This window comes from Manacus vitellinus, unplaced genomic scaffold (genome assembly GCF_001715985.3).
Source record: "Manacus vitellinus isolate BGI_N305 unplaced genomic scaffold, ASM171598v3 scaffold_1_pilon, whole genome shotgun sequence".
In the NCBI taxonomy this organism is placed as follows: Eukaryota; Metazoa; Chordata; class Aves; order Passeriformes; family Pipridae; genus Manacus; species Manacus vitellinus.
The window spans coordinates 37,408,787-37,432,557 of NW_021939396.1; the positions used below are offsets into that span (position 1 = coordinate 37,408,787).

General features: G+C 39.4%; 1 protein-coding gene across 4 annotated transcripts in view; it reads right to left on the reverse strand.

Moving 5' to 3' along the window:
* Positions 1–271: 271 nt before the first annotated feature.
* Positions 272–23,771, reverse strand: part of FAM110B (family with sequence similarity 110 member B) — a 114,386-nt gene continuing 90,886 nt past the window's right edge. For 2 of the 4 annotated variants that reach the window (XM_018080052.2, XM_008921381.2), the window contains 2 exons: positions 18,151–18,217; positions 272–4,008 (listed from right to left, as the gene is read on the reverse strand). In XM_018080052.2, the coding sequence (XP_017935541.1) occupies positions 2,594–3,706 (1,113 nt within the window). In that variant the 5' untranslated portion in view covers positions 3,707–4,008; positions 18,151–18,217 and the 3' untranslated portion in view covers positions 272–2,593. Of the gene's footprint in view, positions 4,009–18,150; positions 18,218–20,031; positions 20,054–21,386; positions 21,494–23,771 lie in introns of those variants that run through there. The other 2 variants (XM_018080060.1, XM_018080063.1) reach the window with 2 other exon arrangements.

Here is a 23,771-nt window from a genome sequence, read left to right on the forward strand (position 1 = left end):
CCTAAGATCTCAGGTGAGGAAATGCTCTCTTACAGACAGCTCACAAGCCTAAACCCTTTGTGGATTAAAAGGAAATTAATTTGATTTCTCAAGAGCCTATGGCTTCCCAACAAACCTTGGGAAACCACTTCAGAATAGTAGGATATGCTCTAATCCATTTTCTAGTTATAAAGGCTTCTTTATTTCTGTTTTTGGCTGATAACACTTGAGATAGCATGTTTCTCATAATTCTTAAAACACTTGAGAGAGGACAATGTGAGTGCATTTTTTATTTTGGTTTTAACTTCTTTATTTCATTGCTGTACAGCTGCATTACACTTGGCTTTAATCCCTTAAGCATTATTTTCCTTGGCAAAATAGTCACTGAACTGAGTAGAACTTACTATTGGAAAAATATGCTTGAAAAACCAGTGTGATGTCAATGCCAACTGAAATCCATGGAGCTTGAAATGTCACAAATGTGCCTGTAGCTGAAATACAGAGCTCCTCATTTTTTTTGTCCAAGCTAGGAATGTTGTAAGTCTTAGGTTGTGAAGTCAACTGTAAAAATCATAGAATGGCCTCCTGAAACTGAATGTGTGCTTCCCCCCTTCATGAACAATCCTTTGGAGAACACTTATTTAAAACTGGATGCGGGATAATCCCATAGGCAACAAACGACTACCTGGCTCCACTTCCAGTCTTGCCTGCATTAACTGTAGCTGTAAGAAGTTGGGCTACAGGCTTCTTAGAGAAAAGATAGAACCCGACTTTGTAAAATATCTTTAATATTCAAATATATAAATAAGCACTACTGAAGAATAATTCAGAAGACTGCAGTGATTCATTATGAACAGATGCTATAAATGGGAACAGTAACATTGCTAGGTAAGGAAGAAGCAAGCTATTTTAGGAGTCTTGAAAACCTCTTCTAGTTCTTCAGACAGATCATGCTGCTATAGTTATTTTATAAAAAATTATATTCTGAAAAGCACTTTAGTAAAAGAAACCTTTTACTGGAACTATTATTTAACCAAGACCTTCTACAGCACTAAAAGACACTGCAATTGAGTTCCTGATATAGTTTTAAGAATGGAAGGGGTCAAAAAAAGAACAAAAAACCTACCATACCTGCACCAGGAGCTATTTATTAGCATAACACTCTTCCTTTTAAAGATTTCGTAACAACTAAAGTATATACAAAGTCTTACAGCATTTACACAATAAAAAAGTTTCCTATTAGCTGATGTAGTATAAGGTAGTGCTGCAATTTACTTCAAAGCATGTATACAATAATAATGAAGCAGACCACTGTACTTTCAACTTCTCGACTACCACACCACCACTGTCAGTTGAAATGACAGTTCATTAAACCACTGGGAAGACACAGATTGTCAAAAGATTTGTAACAGGTTGATCTGCAGCACTAACCATGTTAAAGAGGTAAAAAAAAAAAAAAAAAAAAAGAAAAAAGCTACATACTGTCATGTTTCTACACTTTCCTAGAGCTGTAACAAACCCTCACAGCCTTAGATATAACATATGCAAGACAACATAATCACATTTTTTCAGATATAGTTCAGCTACTGAGTGTATTTACTTCTGAATAGGAGGCGTTATATTGATATGGCTGTGTGTTTCCATTTTTGTTCATTAACTGTTCAAATAGGTCTACAAAAAAAATTAAAAGACAGCATGGAGTTTGTAGTCATGATGTGTTTTGACTAATAAAGGCATTCAATATCAGCTATAGGATCTAATTATTCCTGTCAAAAGTTTAAGACCAGGAATCTTTGAGTAAAAATTAAGCCCACAAAATCCCACACCTGCGCCGTCTGTTCACTCTGACCTTCTTTAAGCTTTTCCAACAGGGATAATACAAAATCATTAAAAATGCTTTCACCAACCCAAATGCAAGACTCATTTAGTTTATGAGAGGTCAAGAAGATTCACTAGACTATTTCTGCTGTAAAACGGAGGGAACTTACCTAGAAAAAAGAAACCTTTACAGAATAGAGCTTTACTACAAGTAGGGATATATAGTTTAACAATGATACATAATTTAAGAACATAGCATTCTTTGCCTTTTAGAAACAGCTTTCATGTGCCAATAATGCACTTTCTACAAGAGATAAGGCCGCTGTGCCTATCGTCATATGCCTAAACCTCTTTTTTCTGGCCAATTTTGCTTTTCTTCCCCCCCCAAAGGGATTCTGTTTCAACTTAGAAACTAGTAACATCAGTTGACAATATCCGTATTAAGACAGAAAGTGACATATATAAAATCCACAAGGAACCACATAAATACCAAAGAAGTCATATAACCTTTCCATGTAAACACTTTGATTATACTGAAGCCCTAATCAGATTCTTGTCTTAAACTTTTGGCAGTTAATGTGTATGCTCAGCCAGGCTTTGTAGTTAGTTATTGTTCAAGTGGAAGCCAGGTCAGCTCACATGTTGACAGGCATGCAACTTGGAAACATTGCACAACAAGCAACACAAAGAGATTTGAGAAGGGTACAAGACTTCAAGTAGACTTCACAACCCTTCACAAACTGAATATTCACAGACAAAGATACAGTCCTTGTTTTTTCTATGGTGGATTTCTCTCTCACACATGGGACACTTTCTGTGACTCTCTAGCTTGCTTGATGCTATATAACCACTTGATGATTCTGGCATTCCTTTCAATGGCTGAAATGCCGTATGGCACACGGTCATTGGCACTGTCATCATTTCTAAGGTCACTGTTGCTGTCCTGAGACTGTTCACAGTCTGAGCTAATCATGCTTGCACTGCGAAAGTTGAGGGATATAATATCAGAGTTAGCCCTTGCAAAGTTTTCCATCCCGAGGTTTTCAAGCTCTTCAGGATCCAGTCCACAGTAGTTAAAGAATCGTTCCACATCTGCGTCGACGCGAAAGTATCGGTCACTTAAGTCTGATTTTGATCGCTGTAGGGAGGGTCTTCTACTAACTCCGCATCCAGACTCGACTGCCTCAATCTCTGGGGATTTCAGGGTGGCAATGGCAGCGATTTTGGGCTTTGGAGGCAGAGGTGGGGCTGAACTACTGCAGGGTATTGCTTTTAAGGGCTTTGCGCTAGTTACTTTCCTAATATCTGAAGAGCTGTGAGAGACATGCAAGAAAGTCTCTGCCGATTGATCTAGGAGCCTTCTGCTGACGTTGGAGCTGCTCTCCTGTGGGCTGCTACGACCCTGCGTGGGGTAAACCTTCAAAGATTCGGCAAATGAGTGTCGGTTCAGCTCTGTTGAATCAGCTCTGTGGGGTGGCCAATTTCGGGGACCGTGCTTGTGCCCTGAACCTGAGCTGGAGCCTTCAGAGCTGTTGATGATGTTCTTCAAAATCTCAAGTTTCAGATTTTCCCTCTGGACGCCACTCTCAGTCTTTGCGTTGTTGCTGAAGACTTTCAAGGTGGGGCTTCCCAGTGCTCTCTTGGCCGCAGGACAGACCGGTGGCTTCGCCAGCACCGCCGGCTTCACAGGCTCCTGCTTGGCATTGATGACCTCCTGGCTCTTGACATATTTTGCCTTGTCGGCTTCTAGCCTCTCCACTGCGCTCAGTCTTTTTGGATTAGGCTCCGCCTGCCTGCGAAAATAGTCAGGTCCTTTGTTCAGGATGCGGAGAGGAACAGCGGATGTGAAAGTCACGGCAGGGCTGACCGGCTTCACCATGCTACCTGTCGGTAATGTTTCTGTAGGCATGTTTGGTGGTCTTTCCCCCGCAGCCGTTTTGGATTCTTCTCTGGGATCTCCTAAATGCACGGTGCAGAAACATGTACATTAAGCACAATGAATAGCCGATGAATCCTGGGATCTGAGCGTTAGCAGCAGTGCCTCATCTCACAGCTCATTAAATAACACTGCGTTTCTCTTTTAAAGGCAGCCTTTGTAGGGCAAGGGCACCCGACACAAGTCCGTATTAGTCTGCTCCGCTGACTCCTTTCTTCTCGCTGAAAGATGTGGGAGTCTCGCCGTTCCCTCTGCGCTCCGCTACCGGCAGCAATCTGAAATGCAGAATAACCAACCACACGTTAGTGAGAGTGCCTGACATCAGAACGATAGCAACAGCCGCCTCCCGGCCCTCCTCTTCCACCGCTGGATGGGATGTGCTGCTGGCGCACAGCGGAGGCACAGTGCTCAGGGTGCCCATGCCCTGCTCCCCTGAGCATCTTGCAAGACATGTATTGCTTAATGTTTACACTCTGATTTAACAAAATTACATTGTAAAATAATAAAAAAAAAAATAAATAAAAATTAGACCCTACCACAATACAGCCATGCATTTCTAGAAGGAGAAAGGGAAGAAAAATGTGACAATTCGGAGACTTAGACCCATTTATCTCCTGATGATCTGTGAAAGAGCACTTTCAAACTAATATATTCGGCTTTGATAAGTTGGTTTGTGAGCCTTTGATAAGTTGGTTTGTTATCTCTAAAACCCAAACATTTTTCTCCTTACAGACAACGTACCCTATAAATCTCAGAAATGAATTGTATTTTCCCTATTCATTAAATGCTTCAGAAAACTGTCTGGTCTAAAATGCAGAGAGCAAACAGAGACACGTAACATTTTAAGTGCAATGCACACCTTTCATCATTAATCTAATATAAAATCAACAACTAAAAAACAGGACATGCTGCTACAGCCACCAATGCCAGTTCAAAGTCTGTTTGAACATCAGTCCCCATAGCACCGGTGCTCCAGCAATAAAATAAGGCTTTTCAAGTTCTCATGATCACCTTACAGGCTTAACAGAACAACACAAAACTGCTTTGTTTTTCAATGAAAGACTCTGGGAACATGCAAAAACACTCTGTCTGCATTCGAAAAAAAAGAACTTGTCTTCAACATTTAGATTTAATCATTCAAGTTTTCTACCAAGCAGTAAGTACAAATGAAGATTACCTTCATCTAAATTATTTTAAGATTCTATCACTTAGATTGTCACAACAGTCTAAAATCCAACACCATGGATGACATTACAAGTGCTGAAACAATTTTCCCTCCACAAGGCACTGAAGGGCACTTATCACAGAATCTACTTTTCAAGCAGTGATTTCGCTAATGGGTCTCATTTGTTTTATTATTGCCCCATTAATCTATGTTGCCCTTTTTAATATCCCATTTCTATTATCACTATGTTCTTCAGGGAGAGAAAGAAAAGCAGCTGCTACTTCTTTACTCTATCCTAAGGAATGCAGAGCAGCATCCTTACCTGGGATGACTTGCTTTCGTGTGCCCTGCCATCCTGTGTGTGCTCATCCATCAATACCCAACTTACTAATATAGCGTGTACATTGTTTTGACCAAAAGAAAAAAAAACACCAAAAAATTTAAATTCCAGCTAAAGCTACATTAACAGTTAAAAGAAAACAAGTACTGATGCCCAGAAATCTATGATATATACATTGAATATTCTCTCTGTATCATCCAAGGTCAAAGCAAGCAAATAGAATACACAAATGCTATAATGAGATTATAGGAAAAAGCTGAGCTTTCTCCTGAAGGCTCACTGTCACAAACATTCTTCAAATACAAACTAACACATTTAGGTGGGTGATAAACCAGACACGGATTCAGTCCAATTGAAAGGGTAGTGAAATGTTAATTAAGCTTCCCTTTCAATGTCGTTTTATAAATCCTAGTGCTAACTCCTCGGCAGTTTGACTTCCTGAATTTTAACTAAGTCTTTCTGAAAGAGAAAAAGCTTCCTTTCCTCATTTGAATCAACATATTTATTAGTACTGTTTTGAAATTAGGTATGAAATTTCCAAATCCGCTCAAGGCAATTCCAACATGCATCTGCACACACACATTTCTCTTCTGTACACACAAATCAAATCTTTCCATGTCACCAGCTCAGAGCTTGATGGCTAAGTGCCTATATAAATACTCTATTGGTGTGTATATTTAGTATTTCTACACTTGTGTGCAGAAATCAAATCTACATGAGAGCAGGGAGGAAGAAAACCCCATAAACCACCCAATTCTCTGTACTAAACACTGTCACTCAACTGAGTTAATACAACTTGAATAAGTGAGACCACTTTCCTGATGATTGTCATTAAGGGCCACCAAGGTCCTGCCCCAGAGGACAGCTGCCAACTCCATTATCCTCCTGGCGAGCAGCTCCACACACCACTACGGATCGTAGCTGGGTGAAACCAAGGCACCGGGCCTGGAGCTGCTTTTGGAAGTCTTTTCCCAGCATTTAACAATTTCCTCGCTCTCGATAGCCCTGTTTAATTCCAGCAAGAATTGCTTAGAAGGCTAAGCATCCACGTTGGCTTCAACACCACACTTTAAAGGAAAAAAAAAGAAGAAAAACAAACCCCACTGTGCATGCATGTTCATCCAAGAGAACAAGTGTGCTTGTTTGCAAGCACATATGGGGTCAAGTGCCCCGAAGTCAATGGAAATAGGCTGCAACTGGCAATGTGCTCCAGGAATGTCTAGAAAGAAAAGCAAAGACCTGGTGAGGAGCCGGGACAGAAATGTCCACCTGAGCCAGCACAGGGAGCCTGGGGTTACATGGCCAGACATGGAAGCTTTGTACCTGTGGGGTTGGTGGTATAAATGAAAGAACATGCAGCTATGAAAAGGGATTAACTTTTTGTGTATTGTTTAAATTGATCCATTTCACTGAAGTGCTGTATTTGAATGTCACCAGAAAGTTTATTCAGTACTCTAATCTCAGAGAGATAAAGATTATTAATCAGGTACAGTTAGAAAAGGAAGTGGGATGAAAGAGAGGTGGATGAATGCAAATTGCTAATGAAAAAACTTCTCCTGCCTGTGTTTGCTGCAGCATGATTCTGCTGCTAGCTAGGAAAGTCAGTTCAACTCCTACCAGCCTCTTTGCTGTCCATGGGTACCTGAAACACCACAGTGACATTAGAGAGGCTTGTTACTTATTAATTTCATTGGTAAAGATAAAGGCTGAGCAGCAGCAGTACAGTGTAGTCTCAGGAATACAAAACTGTGCCACTTAGTTTCCAGTTGTGAAAATCATCATTGGAGCAAGAGGGGTATAGAAATGGTTTTCTTCTGGCTGAAACACCAAAGAAGCTTATTGCTTAGGCATCTGAATTCCCTGTTGGGTACATCTCTGGTACCAGTATTGCCCTGCAGAAATTCAAAGGCAAATAGGTTTTCTTCACCCACTCCCACTGTGTGAAATATACCTAGGGACCCAAGAAATGTTCCTTTTACTCTGTTTACATCCAAGTGTCTGCTCTGTAGCTGTCATCCTTCTATGGACTGAACTGTGTTTTTCAGGATTCACTCTGTATTTCCATTATTGCTCTTCCTTATAGTAACTACTTGACTTAAGAGATTATTTAAAGAAAAACGAAGACAAAAAACTTATGCGCACATTCAAACATAGTTCTTTTTAATACTATGCATACATTAATAAAATCTTTCTGACAGTTCTGAGTAACTGAGCTCCTCTAGCATCCATTGAAGACCTGCCGAGTAGAATAAAAAACAAAGTTTTAGGGTTTTAAAGCTGCATTTTCAGTCAGACAATTCAATTCAGGAATCATTTGCAACAGGGGCAGAGATTCAAAGCACTTAATTTTAGCACATTCTAGGTATTGTGCTCTAATCACTCTTAAGTCCATAATATTTTTGTCAGATATTCATATTTAAATAACCGATGCACTGTCTACATGATTTAGGGGAACATAACAGAGCCTAGAGCAGCAGTAGCTATACGACTAACATTAGCTACAAATAAATCCTCTATAAAATATTCTTTCCTTGATTTAAAGCCATGACAGCAGGAGGAGATAAACTATGCAGAAACTTTGGAATTACAAGTCCATATATTCTAAATATGCAGTTTCTTAAAATGTACAAGAAATTTATGAGCTGACCCCATTCTGGCAAATATTTATTTCTAGCAGTATTATGAATGCAATATTATTGTACAATAACGGAGTTTATTTTTTCTCCCATACCTAAAACTGCATTCTAAACACAGACTGAGTGATGTTAACCCGCTTCCCTCCCCTGTTCTGTGCCCTGTTGCTCCTACACATCGGTCAAGTTTCAGCCAGTCTTTCCCTAAAAGCATCCATAGAAGAGCACTACTGCTATTTCGACAGTATTAAAGTTGCAAAAACAGCAGCAAAAAGCAACATGAAAATGAAACTAGTGAAATTTCTGTCCTTGTCCTCGGCGAGGACATAGCTTCACCTGACAAAGTTACAATGAACCTCGTATTCTTAATTCATCTCTCTGGAACAGCAGATGAAAGAATTGTACAAGAGGTAGGGTGAAGCACACTGGATAAATATAATGAAGGCTGACAGCCTTTACTCTGCTTTCCTTGATATTTAAAGGCCTGTGTCAATTTTATTTTCCAGGTGATAAAATATAACTACCACTACCTCAAGATGCACCATAAACATCACATAAATTCCAGCATAAGCAATCAAGAAGTGATTGCAAAAGGACTCAAAGAGATCACGAAACAAAATTTGCTCAGGAACATGGGACACAGATGGAAAATGTCAGGCTCTCCTAACAACTAGGTGCACTTCAGAGGTGCAGGTCCCATTATGAAGATGCCAGTTTCTTAACAGTCACTGAAAAGCCTCTAAATGAGGGCATCACTGAGCTACTGGTCTAGGCACTAAGTTATACTAATGTATGCCTAAAATTGATACAAGTTCTTCTGTGGATAATTCTCATTGTAAACCTCACATATATATGTTGGTAAGCTTAAAAGTACAGGCAAAGCCCAAGTAAACTTGGCTGAAACTGCTATAAGGTTATCCATATCCAGAATGGCAGCAATATTTCATTTTTGAAGCCAATTTTAGATAAAGATGTGTATAGTGTGTAGACTTGGTCTCACATATTCACTGTCAAGATAAAGCATGAGGAGATGAAATAGCCTTTCAGATCTACAATGACTCAAAATACTAATGAAAGTGCCTATTTTCAACTCTGTTCCCCCCTAAAACATGAAACAGTGAACAGTAAGTGAAGAGCAATATCTATTTGTTCAAGCAGACATTTAGGCCTTCAAAAGGTCATAAATAATGTGAACTACAGTGACCTAAAACCAAGAGTGGCAGAATTATGCAGACAAGGGAAATTTTCACCAAGTGGGAAGGTTAACAACTTTGGCAAAGGTGGTTACTTTTCAGTGCTGATGTATTACTTCCAACCAAAAGACCCCAAACTACAACCAGCATTAACTTTGTATTAACGTGCATAGATGAATCTACAATGGGCTGATATATTTAAACTAATTCTGCTTTGCTCTTACATCACACTCAAAGACTTTTAACACAAAACTCTCCATAAATAAAACAGTGCCACCACTTAGCACTCATTTCTATTTCAATGTGCAGTGAAAATGATGAGGCTTAAAGCAGGATGTTGCCATAACCAGAAATGCTAACACTGTTCAGTTTTACAGAAATAGCTTCTGTAAAATCCATAGAGATACAAACATCTGGAAAGCAGGAAAGCAACCTAGCAGCTATACTTACATACTAGCTCTGTAATGTATGCCACTGGGAGCTGGACAGAGACACTTCTTTGAAAGAAAAACCTTTAGAAAATATTTTGTTTCTTTTTAGTTCTGAAATCCATCACTGTTACATCTCCTACCCAGTAGCAATAATCAGCTCTCAGTGATACTTGCTTCTGGGTTAAATACTGCCCTGTAGATACCTGACACACATGAAAACCGGTTTCCTTCAACAGACACAGACAGCTGCACAAATGCACAAGAAAGCTCAGAAATGAAATTTCCCTTTCTTCCAACTAGACGATAAAAACCAATATAACACATCCTACTATTTAGAGTGCTTATCACAGACTGTGTTTATAAAAGCTGTAGTGGAAATCAATTCTTTTTTCTTTGGACTCCTGTGTGGCTTACACCATATTGTACTCTTCGCAAAAATTTCAGTCACTCATTTAAACAAAAAAATCAGGAAAGGGCCTGAAAAAGTATAATAAGGAATGTAATTTTTTATTAGATTTGTAACTCTAGCCTTATGTGAATACTTTTATTTCAGTGTGCATTTTATGACAGTGATGCTCCAAACACTTCTCAAAGCTTTAGAGGAAACATCCTTACTCTCTGTTCATCAGCCAGTGTCAATGGTCACAAGTCCAAACCATTTTTATCCTTTTAATTTTGCATCTCTCCATACCAACCATGTTTTAAGTTTATAGTCTCCTACAACAAGACCACAATTCCCAATTTATCCTGTCGTCTCCTGGGCCTACACAATTTTCCCAGGATCTCTTCTGCATTTTTAGAAATCAACACAACCCCCTTCTTCAATACAGGATCCCTGGACCTGGTGCTCTGTCACATTTCAGAGGTTCATCAAACCCTGGGGTTCCTACTGTACCATGTCACAGCTGCTTGGTCCCTCCTCTCTGGAAAAAGGGGGACTTTTACTTCTCTGCTACTTCTCTACCTTCTCTTCAAACTGCTTCCCCATTGCACCATCTCGATTTGTAAGATGCAGTAACTCCTGCTCTGGTCTAGTTGAAGCAGCAGTGCTATCTGCCCTACACTTTTCCTTTCTTCTCTACTGATAGGAAAAGCTAGCACCTCATCTCCTTGTTCCTGGCAGCTGTCCTTCACAGCCATGCTTGGATTTGGCATCGTGGTAAACCACCTTTGTTCCCACTGGTAATGTTTCCAATGTGTGGGGTAAAAAAAATTTAATTAGGGGTCACTGCTGCACACTGGGAGAAAACAGAGGGAGGCAGAACAACAAAATGATTTTAATTATGAAGCTCAGCAAAAGTATTTTAAATGGAACACTACTCATTTTAGTTCCTATCTCAAATCCATGGTAATTCTTAACAAGTCCATTTTAAGAGTGAGACATATTCTAAGCTAACCAAATCTTTGTGGCAATAGGTTCAGTAGAAATCATATGCACTTGTGAAGAAGGAAATAAAAATCTTCTATCTCAAAAATGCAGATACGCCTGCAAAGCACTCTCCTTCTAGTATTACCACAGATACGCTGTCTCATTAGCAGGATTTTCAGATTCCATACATCAGTCACCCACGTGCCCCCCGGAACACTGTGAAGTCTAGTCCTCAACAACAGGAGCATAAGTGTCATCAGTAACGAGGTAGCTGGGAAACAAATTCTGCAGCATCCTCACCAATATAATGATTACCATTAACTCACCTATAGAACATACATCTTGACAGCAACATTTTCAAAATGCCAATTCTGAGCCATTTGACACACTGAGATAAATTAAACACAGTACTAAATCCTTCAAATGAAAACTTGTATGAATGCTAGAGCACTCTACTGCAGCATACTTGTCACCACCGGTGCAGATACAGAATCAGACTTGATCTTACACTATGAAGTAAGCCCTAAAACATTAATCACCTTGGCTTAAAAGAACTTCTGCATGTAAACGTTGAAATATTAAGAAATCAAGCCAGATTTAAATGGATAAAGGGAAAGTATGGATTTTCAAAATGAATGTTTATATTAAATGGTCTGTCTACCAAGACAGACTTGTAGCCAAAGACTTGATGACCCAAAACCAGGAGACTTCTGTAGGTTCACCTCCATAGCTACTGCAGCAAGGCAACATGACCTCCCTTGGATATTTGGCATTTTGCTTCATGCAAACCTATGAAAGCACCCTCAAGCTGAGCACTAAAAACTAATCAGCACTGAAATATGCACACCTAAAATAGAAGAATCTTTGGGAAAACAAAGTCTCTCTGTTCACTATTTAAGTGACAGCAGTGTTCATAAAATCTTGAGTATCTGATATTTAAGCTTGGATCTCACCTTGAAGCATATGTTCCTCTGCCAGTATTTTTTGCTTCAACTAATAAATTGGGAAGCACTTCTGGGCTCTTCTGTCTGCATACAACTCCCCAGTTATGTATGTCCTGAACATCATAGCAAGTCAAAACCTGGACACCTTCCCCATGTCCCATATTTGACTTCTGTGGTTGCCCATCTCCCCTATTTATTTTCTATGGAAAGGAACAGTGAGAAATCTGGAATGAACTTAACCATGTAGGACAGAAGGGATGTTCAGGGGAAGAGGTCCATGGCGATGCCCTGCACACCTCTGCCACCCAGCATAGGTGAAGTTCTTATTTCTACTAACAGACATGCACATAACTAAGACTGATAGTCACTCTCATGACGTAGAGGAACCAAGGATTTCCTTGCCCAGCTTACTCATTCACACTATCTTATCCAGCAGGTACCTGCCAGCCCTAAAAATGAAGTCAGTGTTGCTGAGGATAACAAAGGAAACACTCTTCCTCCACTTGATTTTAGAGTGCAGACTAGAACCAGCCCTCCAGGGCAGACACTTGAAGTACTAGGCTATACCTAGTATTATACAAATATCTCAAAGTTAGTGTCAAGAGGACGGTGTCAGACTCTTTTCAGTGGTGCCCAGCAACAGGATGAGGAGCAATGGCCATAATCTAAAACACAAGAAGTTCCACTCAATATGAGAAAGAAATTCTTTACATTGAGGGGGGCAGAGCACCAGAATAGGCTGCCGAGGAAGGTTGTGGAAATCTCCTTCTCTGGAGACATTCAAAATCCACCTGGACACGTTCCTGTGTAATCTGCTCTAGGTGACCTTTCCTTGGCAGAGGGGTTGGACTATATGATCTCCAGAGGTCCCTTCCAACTCTAGCAATTCTGTGATTCAGTATGTAGAGACAGTCCCTTCTCCAGCACGTCCTTTGAAAGGTTTCCACTTTGAAAGAAAAAGTATTTGCAAGCTTTCTTTAAATAAAGGAAAGAGTAAAAAAGACCACATAAGGTACTTGGCAAAGAAATTGGACTACTAACCCTGCTCCGGTGCAATTAAGTAATTTCTAGCAAGTAGGACATTTCAGCTGAAACAGGGAGACCAGTTTGGTTCTTCCTCAGGAGGTGGGAAACTTGCCCCAGCTTGGGGACTAAGTTTCTCATTTATCAGAAGAGTGCAGCAATCTCTAATTTTATGTACACAAATGCCGCTGCCAATTTCTTCTTGTGGGAAAGGAAAAAATTTACCAGACTGTCATAAGAGGCCAAAAGCCCTGAAATCTCAAGTTACCATGTTTAGACTTTTATTTATTGTCAAAACTTCTCTAAAACTGTTTACAATGAGGAATACATTAAAGGAACATAGTATCATAGCTAGGAACAGATTTTGTCTGAGAAATAACCATAAACCCACAAAGAAAACAGCAGTTAGACATTCACTTGCAGTTACTAACCCTGCAAAACTCCAGAAATGTTCAAATAAATGAAGACCCAAAGTAAACACACACAGTCCAGAAAAGAGAAACAATTCCAACAATTTATGCAGTGAAAAAACCAGCAACCATAAAGAGCTATTATAAATGGAAAAAAAAAATCATACTTCAATTTTCCTTTCCTTTAGAAATTTAATTAGAAAGAGAATCTTTTGAAAATACTTATTTTCATAGTTTCAAAACAAAGCTTAATAGCACCTTTCTGAAGTTTCTTACATGTTCTGAAAACATATTTGAAAGGAATAGTGCCCAAGTATATGGAATTTTTCTTATATTACTTGCCAAAATTTTACAAGCAAGAAACCAGAAAGCCATCTAGATTATAGATATTTAAATATTTTCTCTCCTAACAGCTTATCTTGTTACACGGAAACTTCTTTTTAATAAACTCTATACAGCAGCAAAACTGTTTCATCTTTAGAAATAAATATTAAAATATAGCCAATTAATGTCTCTTACTGATATTAAGAACCTACAAGGCCACCTTTAATAGGTAGTACAGTAGACACAATTGAAAAATGAGTATGGTAAAACCAGTACCTTTAGAAAAATGATAATGTTCAGCCAGGGCAGTACAATAGAGTGGCCTAATTCTGACAACTGCAGACTTTGAGCTGCTTTTCTGATTAGCTGTGGGATCTTTTTTGCCAAAGCTCTTTGTATTAAAAAGCCTTTTTTGTAACATGAGCTATTACTGCAGTAAGGTCAGCACGGGTGTTTTAAAGTAATTTCTACAATCTAATTGCCCTGAGTTAACCATTTCTAAGCATTGAAACTTTACACATATGAAATATTGCACTTTTTTTTCTTAAATAAGTGTGCTATAAAAATTTTGCCTATGTAAAAACAAATCAAGTCTTTTAAAACTAATAATTGGGAAAAAATCCAACAAAAACAAACCACACATGACTTACAGCAGTGTTCCAGGGCACTGCAACCTTCATGACAACTCCATGAACGCTCTCTTATTTTTGACTGGTACAGCTATATTTTTCTCTAGAGAAGATGACATTTTCCCATAGCACAGAATAGTTAATTCCCCTTTCCTCCAGCCTCAAGTCTAAAGATACATGGTGTTAGAAGTCAAGAAAGAAAACTGAGGGACTGCAAAGCACTACATCTCGAAGACACGTCTGTATATTTAATACTACTTCAAGCTGATGGTTAAAAATACCAATTTTGGCTCTGAAACACAATGCAATTTAGGTCTTCTATGTTATTATGACGTTGCAATCAATGATATAGCTGTATAACTCAACGCAAGTGCTACACTGCATGGGCACAGCATGATCACACGCCTGCGTGTGTAACACCTCAGACTACCAGTATTTACTACAGTTGTTGAGGCAGAGATGTTAGAATACACTGACTATATTTCCTTCTTGATTTCCATATGGGAAATATGTGCCCACAGAGCCCACATGTAAAAACTACAGATCTTCACAAACTGTTTGCAACCTATTTAACTGAAGATGAACATTCAGTTAGCTACTTGTTAATGGGCATCCAAACTTCTGTTTAATATCCAAGTTTGACACTCGGAGTGTGTTTCTGTATTACTGTTTAAATTAACGACTCTTCACTAAAACAATGTTCTTAGAAAGTTGCATTTAAGAAATCAGACTCTTGGATAGTTTTTGCATATCTGAGGGGTCTGATGAAGTTATGATGGAAATTCTTCCTGACCACAAATTTTAAGAAACCACAAAACCCTCATTATCTTAAAGAAAACAAAAGCTGTATCAAGTCATGACCAGTGTATTTAATTAAATGAAGAGAGGAAGGCAGTGAGAGTTAAGGCATCCCAGTGCCAAGAAAACAAACAAACAAACAAACAAACTAAAAACCCCTAAGACTGGAATTTAGAGTGTGTGGACAGACACAAGAAGACCAAGAAATGGCAAGACATGAAGAGGTAGAGGAGAAATGCAATCACCAGGGAAAGATCAGAGAGGAAAAGGTGTTGGGAATAGAGAAAGGAGCACCAAACAGTAGGTTGGGAAGCAGGAGTAGATTACAAGGACAGAGGGTGATTATAGGAAAGTGGAAGAGACACCTCAAGGGCTCTTCCTCCTCTCCTCTCTCACAGCTCATATCACCTGCAGGAGGAACAAAGCTGGCATGAAGATCCTCCTGAAGCAAAGCTCTTGCTAACCCAGACCACTTTAGCGTTGCAGCAAAGAGATACATCTCTCTGCTGCAGCCCCCGTGCCTGGGGCAGGCTGCACACTGAGCCTAGAAGGCTGGTGGCGAAGGAGCTGGTAGTGGGGTGGTTGGCAGGAGGAGATCACAGAAGAATACCCACCTCAGAGCCCTGTGCACTTTCAAGAAGAAAATGAATAGTGGAGTAAATCCAGCAAACTCAGTAAATCCAGTTCTTTTTGGCAATGCTTCAGCTCCCTTTATGTGCTGATTGCATGATGAGATACACAATTGGCTTGTCCCTGGGGAGTCCTGAACTAGAGATGCTCTTGACCGTGTTCTCACAAGTGCCATAGACTACTGCTTAGAAAAACTGTTTTAACTATTCCTCCATTCCTACCCTCCCTTCTAGTATCAGACTACTCCATCATTGCTATATATCCATTCTCTTCTAAGATTTGTGATACACAGCCACATTAACAGATCTCCCCTCTTTGTAAATGAAGATAAATCTCCAAACTGAAAATTAAACACACGACTGAGTAGGACTGCCCAAAGTAACAAAGGAAATTTATTCCAAACCTAGAAATTGGATAGAGATATCCCAAACTTATAGCTACTGCTTTAACTTCTTGAGAGATGAGTATCAGCAAACTTTTTAAGTAGTTAACTGAACTAGAGTATCTCATCTCAGGGCTAAGCTGCCTAAGCCATAAAAATAATATGATGCAGCAACCAAGGTGCCAAGCCTCAAGTGAGGACACCTGATCTCTGTTTTTTCATCTGCTCATACCTGCTGCATAAAGGCAACCTCTCCTGTCCAGCTGCCCTGCCAGCACACTATCCCCATCACTGCTGGGGAACCACGTCCCTCCACTGAAGATGTCCCTCACTCACTAGCACCAGCTCATCACTGATCTGGACTGGTTCCGAGACATTCTTTAAAAGCTTTAAGGGCTGTGTCACTGCAGCCAGGACCGAATGCTGCTTTTGTCATAAATCACAAATCCAATCTTTTCTGTTGGCAAACTGAGCAATATATTTCCAACAAAACTACAGACCTCCTGCAGCATCTGTATGAATGCAAAACACTGAATCCCATTTCTAGGATGGCAGAAATAAATCCTATACAGAATGGCATCAGGAAGGTAAAAATATGAAATGTGACTATAAAATTAGTATAGGTTAACTTGTGATCACAAAACCTAACACAAATCGCTTACCAGGCTTTGAATGTTCCTCGTGTCAGCCCTTGGCACAGCTAAAATGGTTTTGCTGCTTTTAATTTTGCACTACAACATATCTGGAATTTCAAGTTCCTAATTTTCTCAGTTGACAGAAATGGCTTCTGAGATGATTTCTACATTCTGGGTACAGATTTTTACCCTTAAATTAGCCATGTGTACTCTCAGACTTATTTTTGCCTTTAAATAAAACAGCAGTGATAATTATTAATTTAAGACCCCACACGATGCAAATTTATGTTCTCGAGCCAAATATGGTGATTGGAAACAGATGAACATGAAATGCTTTCTACTGAGTGGAATTAAAACTAAATATTAGTGAAGTGTGTTGCTGATTTGACACATGACACATAAGACATTGATTACTGATTTTTCTCTTTGCTACAGTGAAATATTAGAAGTGTCCTATTGGTCTTTCAAGAATTGTACAACCATTGGCACAATGTGCTACATGTACAGCTGGCATCACCTCCTGCCCTTCCGGGTTTCAGCTGGTTTCCTTGTATTTACCAAGAATGAAGCTACTCTTTCCACTGGATGAGATACTGGATTTCCCCCTTTTCTTTAGGAGCTTTAGCGATGAATAAGATTTTAAGCTGTAATGCTCATCTCCTGCTCAGACTTTGAGATCAAGCTCAGCATGTTCTGGATGGACTTCTACCTGAGGACCGGAAGAAAGCAATCCAGCCTTCAAAAAGGCCAGGAGAGAGGAAGCCAGTCAGCCTCACCTTCATCCCTGGAAAGGTGATGAAGTGCCTCATTCTGGAGGCCATCTCTATCCACAGGGATGACAAGAAGGTCATCAGGACTAGTCAGCACAGATTCTCTAAAGGCCCATCGTGGTTCCTTCCAACCTTACCCATTCTGTGATTCTCTGGGATTCCATGTTTTGAATGTAGTAGCAATAACCAAATAAATAACAAAAAGTTCTGAAGCACTAAGGCTACAAGTGCTCGCTTGCAGTGAAGGTCTCCTATACAAAAAGCTAATGCAATCTACTGAATGAAAAATTGTAACCAAATTACAGGTTGGGAATATGGGATGAGAAAAAGCCTGGAACTACTGGAATACTTCCAAAAAGGATTCAGATAAATAACAAGAATAAATAACAGCTCTGGAGGACTAAGGCTAGAAGTGTTCACTTACACTGGAGGTTTCCATTGTAAAAACCTAACACAACCTACTGAATGGTATGGCTGTAACTAAAGTACAGGTTGGGAACAGAGGGTGAGAAAAAGCCTGGAACTACTGAAGTACTTCCAAAAAGGATTCTGCAACATTGACACATAAGTTGCCGTGTGACTGAGGCCAGCAAGAGCAAGCTTCAATCCTTCTGAAACAGTACTGAGCTATATATTTGCAGCTCCCCAGACAGCAGAAGAAGACATGGTAAAGTCCTTCTGGATTTGCCCTCCTTTTATCAACCCCTGGGAAAAAGTGCCCATTTTAATTCAAAAAGGTACCTGCAAAAGCGGAATGCCAGACTCTTGTCCAAGCTCTTAACAGGGGAATGTAATGTTCCAGGGGGTTCTGAAAAAAAGACAAGAAAACAAAATATGAAAAAAGGTCTTAAAAAAAAACAGAACACAACATAACAGTAACACTGAAGCCGCATACAGGTCCGTGTTGCTGTGATGTTGATGGTTATGGAAAACACACACTAAGGTTGGTCCATGTCAGCAGAAGTGAGGGTAAGAAGTGCAAGGCAGCCACAACAGCAATCAGGATTATTTCATGTGAAAGATGAGATAAGTGATGAAATCAACGTGGTTGTGCACTGGAAAAAAAAATCTATGAGCTGTGTAATAACAACAACTAATTAAAAAGTCATTTGGGAAATCTCAGAACACAAGCTCACATACGACAGCATCTGAGGTACAAGATAAATTGCATCCATGCTGTGGATCAATGTATAAATGTAAACAGGGCCAAATGTCTAAATGCAATTTTTAATTCACTTATGAAGGACAACATGAAATTCTGCATTTTAAGTTCTTGCTACAGATAAACAATCATTTTGTTTTGTTTTTCACTATTTTCAAATGAAGAAGAGAGAAAATACTGTAAAGAAAAAAACCCACCACTATTTTTATGACACAGCTTTGGTAGGGCATGGAATCGGTGTCAGCTACTTTGCAAGTACTGGAGAGAAAACATTAACACGTAAATGTTAGTGTTATTTCAGGGCAGCTGCTAGTTGATTTTGACATCAAAATATGGAATCTACAGTGATGATCTGTTTTTCCATATTCAGAGTTAAGGTCAAAGAGCAAAATATTTGTGTGCTTAAAAAACCTTCCACACCTGCCTGCTGGGAGAGGTGACAGGATATATTCCAAACTAATGACGACTAATGACCTACTATTTAATTTTTATAGGTCTACTAGGAAGCTGAGTTGGAAGGATCAATGAAGATCATGAAGTCCAACCCTTAGCCCTGCACGGGACCATCTATTTGAAGTGATCATTGTATTAATGGGAGAACCATAGTGTTCAACTGGTGGCACAAAACTACAGAAAAAGTATAAATTTTGCTTTCTTTTTTTCTTAGCCCTCTTCCCCTTTCCTAAAGCACTTATTTTAGACAATGCTTTTTTAAACTATAGCAGTATCGTACTCCTTGCCAGTCAATCAATATATCTTTCATTTCATATGCAATACCTTCTTTTTCTCTCCAAAATTATTAGCTCCTTTTTGAGGATTTAAACAAGATATTAAAATACACACAGAAAAAAAAAATCCAAACATTTGTATTTTGCGTCACCCGCTAAAAATAGTTGTAAAAATAAGTCAGTATATTCACTTGGGAGGAAAACAGCTCTGCTGCAGAATGCAGCCTTTCTACACATCTTTTTATGTGCAAAAAGGCAGTGATGGAGTGAGGGAAGAAGCAGTTTTCCCCTCTGCTGTGAGGCTGGTGACAGTCAGCAGAAGGGCAGAAATGCCAAGCTGAGGAAGACTCACCAGCACAATGGTTTTTAAGAGAACTCCAGAACACAGACAACACATAAGGACACGCACCAGAAAGTTCACTACTTCCCATACCAACAAGTATACAGTTTTATTTTTTTACTGATACAAGTATACAGACATAAAAACTCACATACATGTGGTTTACTCCAATACTAGTAATTCAAATAGACACATTTATGATATGACTGTCAGCATATGACTAACAAATAGTTATTGTACACTATACAGTGTATACTATGCTAAAAATGTATAGCCTATTGCATCTTCTAAGTGTTAGAAAGAGGTCATAGTAACAAAAGTGGAAGTATTAATAGTGGAGTAGCTCTTGTACAGTGGGTTGCCACAATCCTCCGGTTCCACAATAAACATACTGCTTCAGGTCTCAAAGATTTCCTGAGAGAGTATCCATTAAACTGTGAAATCACCAGGAAGGGACACACTACATGGACTTCACTGAACTTGTACCAGGACCCAGGACAGAAATGACTAAAGAAGATATACACACAAAACTCAAACAGATTAACGTTCTGCAGAGCTTTTCAGTGCATGACTGGTTTCAACATTCATGCTATGGAACAAAACACCAACAATGCCATTTAGCACCTGCAAAAGGAGTGTGCACTGACAACACTGTTAATGGATAAGGCTTATAGAGTAATGTGGGGTCAGACCAAGTACTACGAAAGTTCTTCAACATGTCAGCACAATATTCCTGGGATTATGCACCACTGTGGACAACCCTCTGTGAGGACTCATGTCTCCACCAACAGGAGAGAAAATCCTTCCACAGGCAGCACTGGATTTTGTAGCTGCAGGATGAATAGCCCAAGGCAGAACCATATATTAATTGCACTGTTTCAAGTGGATGAACTGTTCTGGTAATAAATCGCCAGCAGCACTTTATCAGTCCAAGATAGTGACCTTTAGCAACACATTTCAGAGAAACTTCCTAATCAACCCAACACTTAACACAGTTGAGAGGGACCAAATATATTACAGTGACTATTTTTAAACATAAACATGCAACTGCAAGAAAAAGTAGAGAAAACAAAGAATGTAGCAAAAATTTCAGTGGAAGAACTTATCAGCATAACTAAAGGCACCAAATCCTCCTTTCCCAATTTAATATACTGTTTAGTGTAAGAGGTGTCATATAAATATTTCTCAAGTTCTAATTACTCATGTGAGTATAATTCTAATGTCTTTAGAAAACCTTGTCCCTTTTGCAAGCACCATGCCAGACCCCTGACTCCCCCAGCTATCTACCTGTATGGTCCAGTCCTAACACAGAGCAACCCAGAAAGGCCACCACCAAGTTACACACATTTGTTTTTCTCCAAGAAAAGACAAAGGAAGATGATAAATAAACAGGCTTTGCTTGTCCCACTCCTTATGTGGAATTTGCAGTACAATATGTGGCCAGCCATGCACTGAAGCACCAACCTGGTTGGGATAAACCACTACCAAATGCCTGGCCTCCAAGAAGGCAACAGAACTTATGTCTGACAACTAATATAGTTGAGTTTTTGGTGCTTTTTAATTCTTTCGTGGACTTCTTTCTGGGGGTCCAAGATTTCGTTTCTCCTGTAGATGTATGGTTCAGCTGAAAATACAGCAAGGTATGTTGTCATACAGTTTTATACTGTATGCAGAGTAGAGTTTGAAAATGTTTGCTAGCACATATGACCCTTGAGAGCTCAGAGCTTCTTTCTGGTGATGGACAGACCTGCTTCCTGCAGGCAGGGCACAGTGAAGCACCCCTATCAGCATGGCTGCCATGGTGTGCACTGACAGCTGTGCACAGTTACCATTCCACTTATTTCTCATTGCCACTCTTTCTTAGATCCTTTTTTCCATTTAAATAACAGGGTCAGCACCAGCAGATTCATGTCATAGAAACAGAACAGTTTGGGTTGCAAGGGACCCTTAAGTTCTCTAGTTCCAACCATTCTACCATGGACAGGGACACCTTCTACTAGACCAGGTTGCTCAGAGCTCCATCCAACCTGCCTCACTTCTACAGGAAAGACTGGCCTCCACAGTACTTTCTTTTAGGAACAATAAGTGTTCCCACAGTGCTCCTTCTAAAAATCAACAAAAGATATGCTGATATAGTGCCAAAGACCTGGTAGATAAGATCTGTGCAAAGAACTGATTGGTCACTGGCTCCTACTAGACAGGCTAGACAGGTGAATGGAATATAGTTGAATTTTGGCCTCAGAATGAATAATTAAAGCAACTGTCCTTACCTTTTCAATTCTCTTTTGGGGGAAAAAAAAAAGAGAAAGAGAAAATAAAGAGAAATAAAAAATAAAAAATACTTTCAACCATCTGAGATCTAAACCAGCACAAGGACAGCTGATGTCAGACTTCTCAAAATTACAAAAATTCATGATGCTGAGCTGGTTTACTACCTGAGCTTCAGCTAGAAGCTTTAATCTCCTCTGTAAGGGCAGAAAATACCTAGCACCAGTACAGGAAGTACCCAAACCAAGGTAAGAAACTCTGGACTAGACATAGACTAAAAAAAATATTAACTTCTTCAATATTTTTCAAATTAACCAATTATATGTGTGTGAACTACCACATTCTCCTCTGAACTGACATTTCTCTTTAGCTTTTTTTCTCTATAAAATCCCACACTCATTCAAATTTCTCTCCAAAAAATCTTTCTGGAATGCCTAGAAAAACACTCCACAATGGCTGGGCAGATGGCATACTGCAGTGGCTCATTATCCTAATTTCAACAGTCTCTCTTTATCTGCTGGTGAAATCAAGGTCAAGTGAAAAACTTTAAAAACCACTATGAGATCTGAGGATCTTAAAATTAGGTTTGTAGCTAGATAAATTCTAAACATTTCTACCATTCTCAGATATGTATTTTTTTTATAATTTGGCAAGCAAAAGGATATGCAAATTGTTCAGGAAGGAGTGACGGCTCCTTTTCAAGACTGACTGACTTGAGGATATCCACATGCAGACTGGGTGCTGTCAGGACAGTTCTCCATCCATCTGTGGTGCCAGAAGGTTCTAGTAACACAACACGTTTAGAAGACTCATTAAGTAATATCTTAATATCGGGGTTGAGACCTTTAGAACTAAGAGTCATTGAAATGCAAGTGGAACATGTATAGCTACAGACCAGTAGTTCCTTTAGCTGGTCCCTTTTCATCACAATATCCTTACAACAAAAAGCACCATACTACAAGAAAAACAAACTTCTGAGTCTTGTGACTGACACTGCATATTCAAAATTTCAAAATCTGAGAGGAAGGTATGACCAATGTGTTTGTCCACGTAAGCAAGATCCCAGTGGGGATTTTAAAATGGAGAATGAGGCCAGTCTAACATCTGGACTTCTTCTTTGAGACATATCTAATGAATGAAAGAGATATCTATCCCTCCTGGATACTATCAGCAGAGGGACATATCTCATAACAAATTCTCAAAGGCACTGTCAAAGACATCTTCTTAAGCATCTCTTAACTCAGATGCACGGTGTGCCCTGTGCCTGGGGTAAGCACACAGGCACCATGGTGAGGATTTAGGGAGCATAGTTGATTCTTCCTTTTTTTACTTGCTGGAAAACAGGGAGTTTGCTTCCTGAGCCAGAACCTCACTTCTCTTTAGATATTCACAACCTGAGAATTGCCAAAGCTTATCTCAGTTTAAACTCAGAGATATGAATCTTAATGAATAATAATTAAAGCGAAGACTCTTTCCCCTTGATAATGGAAACTGAAACAAAAGAAAAATGGAACAAAATTATTATAAAACAATTCTCAGGAAGACAACATCATGCCAACTAAAAGCATCTTGCAGTCTGTCCTCCATATGAAATGCTAAAATATTTATACCTAAATATACTTTCCACGGCTGGTCTGCTTTTTGCCTTCATGCATGTTCAGAGAAGTCTTGTCCTTGGAACATTAAAATCATAGAAATACTACAACAGGAAAAGTGACAACCACACATGAAACTTTATTTGAACTATCTGGATGACAACAAATCTTAATTAGGAGACCACACACTGACATGTGCAGACACACAGAGAGGAATACCGTGTGCCCAAGTTGTCCAACCTCTAAATGAGAGAAGAAGCTCGAAGTTG